At 48.5% G+C, this 12,944-nt stretch overlaps 1 protein-coding gene across 1 annotated transcript in view; it reads left to right on the top strand.

Moving 5' to 3' along the window:
* TRAPPC9 (trafficking protein particle complex subunit 9) overlaps window positions 1-12,944 on the top strand; it is a 445,876-nt gene that overhangs the window by 107,005 nt on the left and 325,927 nt on the right. The window contains exon 16 of the mRNA XM_084803051.1: window positions 12,698-12,850. Within this exon, the coding sequence (XP_084659177.1) occupies window positions 12,698-12,850 (153 nt within the window). The remainder of the gene's footprint in view (window positions 1-12,697; window positions 12,851-12,944) is intronic.

The raw sequence follows: 12,944 nt of genomic DNA, 5'->3' as shown, positions 1-12,944 counted from the left end.
AGGGTCATCTCGCCCCTTCTGATCCTGACTCACTTGTCACAGAATCTTTCTAGGTTTTGAAAAGTGTAAATTACTGCCTTCGTTTAAAGTACCACAAGGTTTGTTGTAAGACAGAGAATGCTTTAATATTCCGGAAGGCAGTGTAGTGTAAGTGAAGCACAGATGTACTTGTATACAAGTATGATGTAAATCAGGCTCATGGCCCCATGGTTTTGATCCCCAGCACCTATGGGACCCCTAGCACCACAGAACAAAGCAACAAAAATAAATGTGAACACACAGCACATGAGTGCATGTACACACACCAGTCCTCTTTTTCATTTTAAGATTTAATTTTTTTTATATTTATATTTTAGCTATTCCTCTTTTGTTTGAAAATTTACTTTTTATTTTAATGCGTGTGTGTTTGTGTGTACATGTGCACCTGCAAATATATGGACAGGAGTGTGTACTGTGCTTATACCTGTTGAAGCCAGAAGGGAGCACCAGGTCCCCTGGGTCTAGAGTTACAGGTAATTGTAAGCAACCTGATGTGGGAGTCAAGCCCGAGTCTTCTGCAAGAGCAGCAAGTGCTCTTGACCACTGAACCTATCTACAGTTGCCATTATTTTTCTTTCAAACTAGAAAAAAAATCTTATTTTTGTGCATGTATAATGTGTGTATGTGTGTGTTTATGGTGTACGTGCGTATGGGTGTGTGTTCATGTGGGTACAAGTGTGGAGGTCAGAGGGCTCAACTTTTGGTCCTAACCTTCCACCTTGTTTAAAATGGCTTCTCTTACGTGGTTTGCGGTTGCGCACACTGTGCTAGCAGGCCTGTGTGCTTTCCTGTGATTGCCTCCGCCTCTCTGCAGGAGCATAGCGTTATACACACACACGCCACTGTGTCCAGCTTTATGTGGTTCTGCAGATTTGGACTGAAGTCCGCATGGCTTCCGGCAAGGGCTTTACCTACAGAACCATCTCCCTAGTGCAGTTTCTTCACTCGTTTGAATTTAGTGTTTTTTTATGTTAATTCTTTTTTAAAAAAACTTTTATTAATTTATTCTTGTTATATCTCAGTGGTTATCCCATCCCTTGTATCCTCCCATTCTTCCTTCCCTCCCATTTTCCCCTTACTCCCCTCCCCTATGACTGTTCCTGAGGGGGATTACCTCCCCCTTATATGCTCATAGGGTATCAAGTCTCTTCTTGGTAACCTGCTATCCTTCCTCTGAGTGCCACCAGGTCTCCCCCTCGAGGGGACATAGTCAAATATAAGGCACCAGAGTTTGTGTGAAAGTCATACCCCACTCTCCACTCTACTGTGGAGAGTGTTCTGTCTATTGGCTAGATCTGGGTAGGGGTTTTGTATTGTCCTTGGCTGGTGCCTTAGTTTGAGCGGGACCCCTGAGCCCAAATCTGCCTATCATAATGTTCTACTTGTAGGTTTCTAGGACACTCTGGATCCTTCTACTTTGCTATTCTCCCATGCTTCTCTCAAACTGTGGTACATATACACTATGGAATACTACTTAGCTATTAAAAACAAGGAATTCCCGAAATTTGTGGACAAATGAATTGAGCTAGAAATGATCATAATGAGTGAGTTAAGCCAGAAGCAGAAAGACTCAAATGGTATATACTCACTTATATCTGCATACTAGCCCAAGGGGCATGTCCCATGAAAGTCTTCACTTACCAGGAAACTGGGACAGAGGGGAGGACATCCTATTGGGACTCTAGATGAATTTAGTTTTTTAAAACAGCACTGATTCTTTTTTTTATTGCCAAGTCTTATAACAAATCATTTAAGAGTAGAGGCCAGCATTTAGTTCCTATATAGTTGCTTAAGCACACTAAACAAGTCAAATATGTGAAAATACCTGTTAATGCTTAACATATTTTAGTATATTTGCTCTATGACACAAAGATTAAACATTCAGTTAGTATATCAAATGTCATTGTGTTAAGCAGCGTATTTTATAATTCAGAAGTAGTTACTAAGATGGTCAAAAGACAAAATTTAGTTTAAACTCAAGGTTGGTCCATGTTTATCACCCAGGATCCTGATTGGCCAAAATTGAAAACTAGCAGCTGGAGTCTACAAACACTTTTAACATTAAGGAAATTTAGTGTGTGATTTTTTTTTTTTTTAAGAAATAATCTTGCCAGAGACACTTGTATTGCCTACATGCCATCTTCTGGCATTGCATCTGATGCTTTAAATCATAATTATAAAGATAGCCCAGTTTACTGTAATATTTTATATGGTCAAAAGGAGTTAATAAAATTATCAGTTCACTTATATTTAAACCTTGTGCTTATACTTGATTTTACCCTTTCCAAATTTTTGAAGCTCTGATGTATTGACTTTGTTTAATCATCAATGTAAAAATTCTGTGACACTTGCTTAATGCCACAGCCATAAAAATTGATGGCACTTCCAGGCTAAGCAGACTAGGCAGTCTTTAGTTTGCAAGCGTAAAGAAACCTACCTACATGAGCTTAAAAATTGACCTTCACAAAAGAAAGCTATATCTAACAGATTGCTTTCTTAAAAATACCAAAGTTACATCTGTCACTCCTGTCCTGCCAGCAGCTTCACATATGTACGCATGCAGAGAGTTGAGTGTGGTGACGTCTCAGCTGGGGCTTTGGCGGATGAGATGGTCTGTGTCCCTTGCTTTTCTTGTGCGCATAGTGTAGCGTTCCTGCAGTAAGAAGCTTCTCAGATGGTGAAGGTTACAGAGGCGTCCATCCCGTTCTCAGTGTGAAATCACCAGCTTCACTGATGCTGCTGAATGAAAAACCCCAGCACTGGGATCCTGGGCTATTGCAGTGGGGAGCAGCAAGGGGGCACGGACTGTGTTACTGATTTACGTCTTGTGCTATTCCTAAAGGCAGACCACCCTGTTGCATGGTCATTGCATTTATTCCTTTAGTCATTCCATCATGTAGCCGGTAATGCAAGGAAGAGATAAAAACAGAAAGGCCCACTTCTGGAGCGTGAAATCGACATCAGCGCCAATGTCTGGGCCGTTCACCTTCCGTGCTGCTGTGGCCGTAGAGCCACCTTTTCGCTCTGAATTCCCTCTGAGCTGTGTCTGAGAAATACTTTCATCATCTGGCACCAGAAGGGTTTGCTTGTTATGCGAATGTGTGGCTTTTCAGTCCTCAGAAGTCAATACAGAAGTCAGTAGTGCAGTAAGACACCTTCCAAAGAAGCCCCGTGCTTGGGAAGGAAGGGCAGGCCTGCACGTGGGGCTTTTCATGTAACTTGGTCATTAGCCATCAGTTGTGTGAGGGCATGGGTGGCAGTTGGGGCTCTAGTCTCCCAGTGTGATCCCCTGTTGGAGGATGTGAGCGACAGTCCAGCCTGCTGTACTGTCTGCCTGTTGCTCCTAGTTACTGTCAACTGGTTACACTTGCTCAGCAAGGCGGCTTAGTGCTCTCCCATGGGTGCCCTGTTCTTACGCTTGCAGAGTAGATGCCCACATCTCGGGAGTAGCCGGAGCCTTGCCTGGAATGTGTGGAGTCAGTGCATGGTTGTGCATCTATGGTCTGCCAGGCCTAGTAACCTGAGCAAGGTCTTGCCAAGCTGACTTCAAATAAGCCAGTGTGTATGAGCCACACGTGAGGAAGGCAGGTATCTGTAGAGGTTTTCTGGCTTGAGCTCTTTTTGCCCCCCTAAGATAGTGGTCCTTTCTTCTGGTTCTTAGAAATTAAATTTCAAGGACAAAGCCGGGTGTGGTGGCACGCACGCCTTTAATCCCAGCACTTGGGAGGCAAGAGGCAGGCGGATCTCAGTGAGTTTGAGGCCAGCCTGGTCTACAAAGTGAGTCCAGGACAGCTAAGGCTGACACAGAGAGACCCTGTCTTGAAAAACAAAAAACAAAACAAGACAAAACAAACAAACAAACAAACAAAAAAACAAAAAAGAAAGAAAGAAAGAAAAATTAAATTTCAAGGCTAGTGAAGATTGAAATTTCTAGATGTGTAAGACCACGTGGAGCCTTGAAATAGTAGTAGTGGAAACTAGCGAACTGCAGCTCCTCTGCTGGGGAGTCAAGTGGGCAGTCCCCCTCCCCTTTCCTGTCCGTGTAGAACCTGGGGCCAGAGCAGTTCACAGGACCCAGGGGTCCAGTAATGAGCTAGCTTCAGTGCTCTACAGACGTCACTCACCCCGCTGATTTCCTGTCTTTTGGCCTCAGCCTGCTTCTGAGTTGTTACGCTATTTTTATATAATTACTGTTTTTTAACGTTATGGCCTTGCAGGGTGAGGTCTTAAAAAAATCAATCTTGTAGACTGGTTTCTGCGTTGTGTCATCAAGAGCGGAGTGTCATGGGAAGTGAGAAGGAGGTTGCTGCGTGTTTGCTTCTTGCACGTAGATGTGTTGAGAGCATGCTGCCGTGGCTTAGTGTGAGCTAGCAGGAAGCCCCCAAGGTCAGGCTTGACTCAGAGTCTGACCAGCCGGGGTTTCAAGTGGCCTTGCCATTTAGGGGCTGGGTCACTAGGGCCAAGTTCCTCATTTTGGTGACAGGCTTTGTTTGAGAGGGTTCTGTGCCACTCTTCTGCTTGTGGTGACACATAGGAGGCCCTAGGCACAGCCCTAGCCCTACACCGCCCTGACACTATCAAGTGTACTGGAAAGGCTGCTGTTGCTGTTGCTACCTCTGTCACTGTTGTCTTATGAAATGCCGCCTTGCTTGCTTCCTGAGCATTGTGATTGCTTGCTTTGACTCAGTTTCTTTTCTTTCTTTTCTTTCTTTCTTTCTTTCTTTTTTTTTTTAGAGATTTATTTATTTATTATGTATACACTGCTCTGCCTGCTTGTACCCCTGCAGGCCAGAAGAAGGCATCAGATCTCATTATAGATGGTTGTGAGCCACCACGTGGTTCCTGGGAATTGAACTCAGGACCTCTGGAAGAGCAGTCAGTGCTCTTAACCACTGAACCATCTCTCTAGCCCTTGATTCAGTCTCTTAGTTGTTAGCATTCAATTGTTACTGTTATTTTATAGTGCTGAGGATCAAGCTTAGGCCAGCGGCCATGCTAAACATGCGTTCTGTCACTGAACTGCATCTGTCTCTGCTTGTTCTGTTTCTCATCCTTTACTATCTTTCTTTCTTTCTTTCTTTTTTTTTTAAGTGGTACTAGATGTTGAACCCAGGACCTTGTGAGTGCTAGACAATTGCTTGCTCCCCCTTGGGTTATACTCCAACATCTTCATTCTTTCTTTATTATTTGTTCTTTTTTGTTTAGGTTTTTGTTGTTGTTCATTTTGAGACAGCCTTATTCGTAACCCAGGCTGGCCTAGAACTCATGAGGTAGCCCAGGCTAGCCTCAAACTTGTGGCAATCCTGCTTTCAGCCTCCCAGATGCTGGTGGTCTTAGGTATGAACCATTGTACCTGGCTAACCTTTTTACTTTTTTGTAGCTGGGGGATATTTTTGGCATTCACCCGTGACTTGCCATAGATCTGTCTGTTTTCCTTCCTTACACATGGTCTTTATCCGGTACCTACTGTAGTTTAGACATTGTGCTTTAGAGAGCAGGATGACAACATTTGGAGGTCCCCAGGTGGCTCTGAGTGTGACAGCAGACCAGACTGTGAGTAGGGGCTGCGTATCCACCAAAGCAGAGGGCAGGACAAAGGCCTGACAAAGGACAGAAATCACATGCTTGTGATCTCCAGCTCTGTTGGGCACCTGTCTGTTCTCTGGCCACCAGTTCCTCCTCTTCTTACCCGGGTCCTCCACAAACCTGTGTCAGGTAGCATCTCCCCACCTTGCCTCACTCTGGACACCTGGGGCCCCCCACGTGAATCTGATCCACGTCTCCACCTGTCTGTGCACCCCATTTCTGAAACACATCCATGTGCTTAGAGCCATGCTGATCCCTGATCCCTTCTGCGATCCACAGTTCTGGCCTTCATCCCCGGGTACAGTGCACTTGCTGAGGACTTTTCCAGCCCCTTCCAGAAGGACTGGCTGTCCCACTCCCCCATACATGGCAGCTTACACCAGTCAACAGCATTTACCTTGCTTGATTTTGTGTTCTTCAACAGTCAGGCATTTATTTACATTTATATGCGGTTACCGCTCCAGCATATGAATAATGCATGGGCCCTGTCCTCAGGAGCTCACGGTTCAGCGTGGGAGTCAGGCATGTGTTCACTGAGGTCTGGCTGCACACCCTGTGTTGTTTTAGCTCCATGTGACTGACCACAGAGAATAGACCTGCAGCTGTGCTTGCTCAGAAGATGTCAAAACTCCCAAATGACTAAAAGCAGTTCAGCCCGGTGCCCACTTGCACACGGGCAGGGCAGCGGTGTCGTTTTTTTTTTTTTTTTTTTTGTCTAGTTTGGCATTTTAATAGCAAATTCTGGGGTCATGCTGGAGAAGTGTGCAAAACAAACTGATCTCTAGACAGGGTGACACGCCTTGCAAAGAGCGTGGTGTGAGTTGGTGTGCTTGGCTCATGGTGAGAACTGGTGTGCCTGGCTCATTGGGGGTGCAGACTGGAAGGAAATAAGATGGGGAGGGAAGAAGTTAGGAGCTGGAGAAGTTTTTATGTTACGTGTCTCTGGAAGGTTGTTTGCATGCGTGGTGTGCCGCCTCTCAGCCTGAAGACTGAAAGGAGAAAACAGCCGCACCATTTAAGACTGAAGTAGGCACGCTTTCACAGGTTTCGTGTAGGGTTCAAAAGTGAAATGGACGGAGGTGATCGCATAGCGGCTTATGGGAGCCTGGCCATTCCCAATCTCTATTGCCTAAAGAAGGACAGTTGGTGGGGACCTATTCAGACAGGAACCATGTGGATTCGGTGACATGGTCTAATGGTCTCCTGTTGAGGATGCACCTTCCTGGCGAGCCTTCCCTGGCAGCAGCTGATGCAGCACCTGGCTTTCACTGTCTCTTCCCCCCCTCTGCTTCCTCTTTCCCAGCTTGCATAGGCTGCGTCCTCAGACAGTGTCCCAGTCAGATGACCTCCCCAGTGCATTTAAAACACAACTGTGATTTCAGAGAAAACCCTTTTAAGAAACGAAAAGTGACCTGCAGAAAGCCACCCAAGCAGGCAAGAAGGGTGCCGCGTTGATTGTTCTTTGAGGTACCCCCTCTGCCCTGTTGGTTTTGCATCTTGGTTGACAGTAGTTGAGAGATCTGGTTCTTTCATGCAAGTCGGGGACTCTGAGAGATGGTGAGTTTTATTTTGGTTCTGGGTGTTAGATTAATTCAACAGACAGCTATCAATCCTGTTTGGTGTGCAACAGCAGTAGAATGTCTTTATAAGTTTCATGTCGAGAGGAACCCAGCTTCTCCTATGGAACAGTTTTGGAAGCCCTTGTCCCCACCTCCCCAGATCAGGCCTTTATCCTTCTTAGAGCAGAGCCACGTCTTCCTTATCTCTGCCCCAGGAGCCTAGACTGTCCCTGGCTGTGTGTGCTGACAGCTCACCGGCTGAGTGGGATGGGTGTAGTGACTTGGAGTCACTTTTGTGTCCCACACCCAAGTAGTTTCCATGTTCTAGGCTACTGTATCCTGTACCTTCCACTTGGTTCTGCTTTTTCTATATCACCTTTCCCCATTTGTTCTAATAATAATTCTAACATGATGTTTCACCCTGCTGTGTGCCTACTGGGTACCAGGCCCTGTTAGTCATTGTGTAGGGAGGGATATTGATGACATCCAGTGCTAATGTGTCCTTACGGAGTGCCAGGCATGGTGTCAGATAGTCTGCACGGGTCATCTCACCCTTGCACAGCTCCGGGCCTTACACAGTTAGGAAAAGCGGACTGGGGCTCAGTGAGTAGGAGAGATAACTAACGTTGGCCAAGCATTTACTTGGAGCCAGGATCCCGCCAAGCATTTGACTTCTATGAACAAGCTGATTCTGCATGACAGCCTATGCTCCAGATGAGTAAACTGAGGCATGCAGAACTTTGGTGATGGGTCCAAGGGTACCCAGCCACACCCAGGGCATTAGCTTAGTCGTTTTTGTCTGAACAAGTGTCTCTAGGTAGCAAAGCATCCCTTTCTAGGAAGCAAGAGTCAAAGGCCAGGGCTGGCCCGGCATCTGCATGCTGACCGCTTGGCGGAAGAGAACAGCATTGGAAGCAGGTGGAAGTCCAGAGAATGATACGAGAGGGAGCAGCTTAAGAAAAGACCCTCAGGAATTTCCAGTTTGAGAGAGCAGAAGGAGCAAGATGTGTGGAGGGTACCAGGCACAATGGATGTAGGAGGAGCGAGTAACTACTGGGGCCAGAAAACATCATGCCGCATCCAGGAGGTGATGCAGCCGAGAGGCTGGCTGTGTGCTTATGTTTCAGAGATGGCCTGCGTGAGTCTCAGGGATGTGAGGCTTTTGTGTCTTAGCCCATTCTGGCCTGTGCCTCTGTATCAGGTGCTGTGTGAGGAAATTACGGTATCCTGATTTCCTGTGCCCTCAGACTTAGGATTGGCTGCTACAGAGCAGGGCTGGTTGGATCTCTGTAATTTGGCATCTATTATCCTATGGCATTCTGAGTGGGGGTTCCTCATCTCTTCATAGACTAGAGATCAGGGCTCAATGCCTGGCTTGGGAGGAAAGACCTTTCTTTCATTTTGGAGCTGGGTGCAGAACCTACCCAGCAGGAGTGGAGACCAGGAAGTGTGTACACTTGAACTCGTTTCTTCAGATTAGGCAATGCCACATGCTTGGGAAGTACATTGTCAGCAGCTGTCTGCTGTTTGTGTTCCGTATATGACTCCATAGGAAGCACACAAGAAGAGCACAAGACCAGTGTGGGTGAGCAGGTTTGAGTGTAACCCCACTGAGACCTCATTACATTACAGGGCAATGTGTGAGCACGTGCTGTATGTGCAGGATAAGCCTCTCCCGTTTATATCCCTGGTGTGACCTTTCTGGCTTCCCATATGCCCTGTGTGCAGGCCCTGTCCGTGGGAGGGTCCTCACACTTCAACCAGGACAATTGTGCCTGTGGTGTGCCACTCGGTTCTTCAGACTCATTTGCCCTCCCTTGACCCTAACACAGTGTGTTGTCTCCGTGTCTGGCTTCCTGTCTGGTTTCTGTCCTCCATCAGCCACACGCCTGGGAGGGTACAGGGCAGGCGGCTAACTTAACAAATATCCAAATGTCTATGCCTGCGCAGAGTGTGCTGTACAACAGGGACTTTATAGGTATCCGCGGAAAAGACACACTGGAGAGCACAGGTAGAATACAGTGAATCAGACGTGAGAACCCTGGACCTGGGCAGGAAAAGATGCTGACTCCAGCTGGGCAGAGAATGTAGGGACGACATGGCTGCCAGAGGGCACGTGAAAGCTGTGGCATGCACGCCCAGGCTCACTGCACCACGCTGGCTTCCAGGTGGCTCAGATGTTAGCATAAGAAAGTCCAGCACTTCTTCACTCCATGTGCTGTGATATTCGCTCTAGTTTTTGGCTCCATCCTCTAAGAGGCCACGTGTCAGAGCAAGGCGGTATCACATAATGTCAGGATTTCCAAGGTGGAAGGCCACCACAGTGACCAGGCCTGGTGAGCATGGGAGCTGCTATGCTGGAGGCTGAGTCTGCCTTCACTTAGAGGGCAGGGCACAAGTCCTCACTCTGGGGCCCAGGTTGGTTTGTATCACATGAACCCTTGTCGGAGTGGAAGGAAAGGTGATGTTAGTCAAGTGCGTGGGCCGGCACTCACCTGCCTCCTCTTTTTTTAGAACATGAGCTTGCAGCGGTACCTGGAGCCACCTGAGAACTTTCTAGGGATCTCTCGACGGGCACAGTGGGCCTAAGAGGCTGGATGTCCCCGCCATTGGAAATGTTCTTACTCAAACTGAATACTAGTGAGCGTGTACACGTGTGGTCTCAGCCCTTAGGACCGAGAGTTGGTGCAAACCTGGCCTACATATTCAGAACTGTCTCAAACTAGACCTCAGGCCAACCCAAAACATCAGAAGGAACAACTGTCGCCCGAAACCAAATGCATCCCTAAGATTCATGGGTGCTGTGTGCTACTCCAAGCATCTTGTGTATCTTTCCTTCTGGCCTCTCCAAAGACAGCCTACTAGGTGCTAACTCTCTACATTTTATCAGAATAAGGAAAGGGAGCTGACATTGGGTGAGTTAGGAAGGGAAGCCCATAGCAGGGTGAAAGGAGCCTTTCGTGTTTTAGGGGCAGGCTCCAGAGCTAAGGACCTTCAGCTAACCAGCTGTTCCCAGGAAGCATAGGACAAGTAAGTATGTGCAGAAGCAGGCAAGGGGACCTGGGACAGCTGCCCAAGAGTGCGCAGAGACACCCCAGGTACCCTGGCTGCCCAGGCCTAGGGCCCTCAGCACCCTTGTGAGGTGGGACAGAGGATTCTAGCAGCTGGCTGCCTGAGCTCAGGTCAGACTCTGTCCTTTTTCTTCTGGCTCCACCTCAGCCATAGCTCTGAAATCTGTCCCAGCATAGAGTCATGTCCCTGTGCTGACTCTGACGGTGTGGCTCACTCTCCAAAGGACAGGGTGCACCTACTGGTACTCTGGCATACCCTGGTCACTGAGGAGCTTGTGTTGGGTGCTGAGGCAGTTTCTGGACATAGGGCTCTTCCTTGGCTGAGAATTTGATAGGTCCACAGTTTTGTGAGCCTTACCACCTGTCTGCAGATCTGTGGCTGAGCCTTTTTGGTTTCATTGAGCGACTCTGTGGCTCTCGTGATCTGATGCACTTTGTGGTGTTCACCTGTTCTTTCTTGTGCTTTCCTGGAACTTGGTTACTACTTCCCTCAAATTGTGACTTCCTGCTTCTGTCCCTAAATTCCTCCGAGGATCTCCTTGATAGCCATAGCTTCCCGAGGGCATGGACATCTTTGCAGTGAATCCTTTGCTGTTTGCCTATACCTGGCTCTCCAGATACTGACTCTCTCAATGCCCTCTCCCCTCCACCCCCAGTCATTTCTTCTCTAGCCATTTCTTTCCCAGGTGGTGCTGGCATCATGTGGTGCCATCTGAAGACCTCAGCAGATAGCAGCTGAGCACACGTCACTGGCCAGGGCCCTCATAGCCCATGACTTCCCTTACATTGTCTGGGGAATTGGTTTCCAGTTTCCAATAGACACTAGCAAGCATCTTGCAGGTTACTGGGAAGACTGAGAATGTGTGGAAGTGTGAGGTGGTCAGAGAATGAGCAAGTAAGCTATGTGCTGTGGTCCCTGACTCTCCCCCTCAGTGATGACACCCTCTGGCTCCACTCCTCTTAACATCCCTCTTCAAGGAGAAATAACCAGGGTGGCATAGGTGGGCTCCTCTTGGCATAGGGCTGGCCCCTAGATGCGATGGCTGAGCCGCTTCTGGCTAGGAAGGCACTGTTTTGATCTCACAGCTGGTGAAACCCACTGATTGTTTTCCTTTCTCTGGACCCTGGCCTAGCTGTTCCTCTTGCACGGAGTTCCTTTATGGGTCCCTAACACCACGCAGGGAGGGACTGTGGTGACTTTGGAATTGTTTCCATCTGATTTCTACGTCTTTCTCTGGTTTGTGAGCATGGGCAAGCTCCCTTATCCTGCTAGCCTCACTGCCTTTCTTCAGACAGAGTTAAGTCTTCACAGAGAATTGCTTTCCAGAAAGGACAGGATAGGGACAGCAGCTAGTTACTTTCATCTCTGTAACTGAGGGGCCTTGTGAAGACGGTTGTGAGCAGAGTCAGGAAGCCAGATATGAGAGTGCACAGGGCCCCCTGGGTGGCAGGAGGGACCCATTTTAATGGTTTCCTGTCTCCTCCTCGTGTATGGCATTGGGTAGATGCCAACATTTGACATTGGACAGGTGTGAGAGACAGCACTGTGTCAGTCACACTGTGAGATAATAACCATCAAGGGTGAACAGGTTTTGCCCGTCAGTGGGAGCAATGGTCTGCTCCTCTGGGTCCTTTCCAGGTTTTCTGAGCTTCTCTGGGGAGCTGGGACCCACTGCCCAGGAAGAAGCGGAGACCGTGTGTGGCCCAGTGAGCTGTAGGCTTCTTGCCTGGGTTCTCCTCTGGGGGCGCAGTGAGGAGGGGACTCCTGTGACTCCTGTGTGTGAGGCCTGAACTTCAGGTGTGAGGCAGCTCTGGTTGTTCTTAGTCCTGGCCAAACTGTGAAGAAGGGAAGAGGGTCTGCCTGGCAGGCGTGACCTAGAGGGGAAGAGGCTGCCTGTCCATTCTAGAAGGTAGCCTGGCTCTGTCTCCCCCATCCACAGCTCTCCCTTAAACTGCTTTGCTTTGCTTCAGTGTTCCCTGTGTGACACAGTGCTGTGGTGCAGCGGGTGTCTCTCATTTGACGCACAGGAACCTTGGCTTGAAGAAATCCTTAGTATGACATGAGTTAGTCAGTGTCAAAAAGGTGGCAAGCCTGAGGCTGCTCCTCTCCACAGCCCAGGACCGTTAGGCAGGTGGACGGATGGTAAAGGCAGGGAGAGCCTGCCCTCCGCGTCCCTGAACACTGGGCCTAGCTCCCCCAGCTCTGTGCTCTCCTTCTGCAGAGCTGTCCTCCTAGGCAACAAAAGTCACTGACTGGGTGGAGCCGCTCATGAGGTGCAGAGCTGCCTGGGATGACCCACTCTCCTTTCCCTCTGCCTGGTCTGGCAGGCGCTGGCCCTTTGGTCCCCAGGCAGCCACAGCTTTTCTTGTGCCACTGTTTCTCCTCGGGGGACAGGTGAATCTCACGAGCACATCCTCCTCACTTCTCTGTTCTCGTTGCAGAAAAGTTGTATGGCGACTTCTTGAGCTGGAAACTGGAAGACACACTGGCCCAGTTCCCTCTGCAGCCCGGGAAGGTGGCGACTCTCACCATCAACATCAAGGCAAAGCTGGACTTCTCTTGTCAGGAGAATCTCCTCCAGGACCTGAGTGACGGTGAGCCTGTCCTGACTTGGCATTCACATTGCTGGCCCATCTTGCTGTTCAGTGCCGTGTGCACCTTGTCACTTGCTTGCCAGTCATTAGCTCC

The sequence above is a fragment of the Acomys minous genome (assembly GCF_964271855.1).
Source record: "Acomys minous genome assembly, chromosome: 12".
NCBI classification, from domain to species: domain Eukaryota; kingdom Metazoa; phylum Chordata; class Mammalia; order Rodentia; family Muridae; genus Acomys; species Acomys minous.
This window is presented reverse-complemented; position numbering and strand designations above follow the sequence as displayed.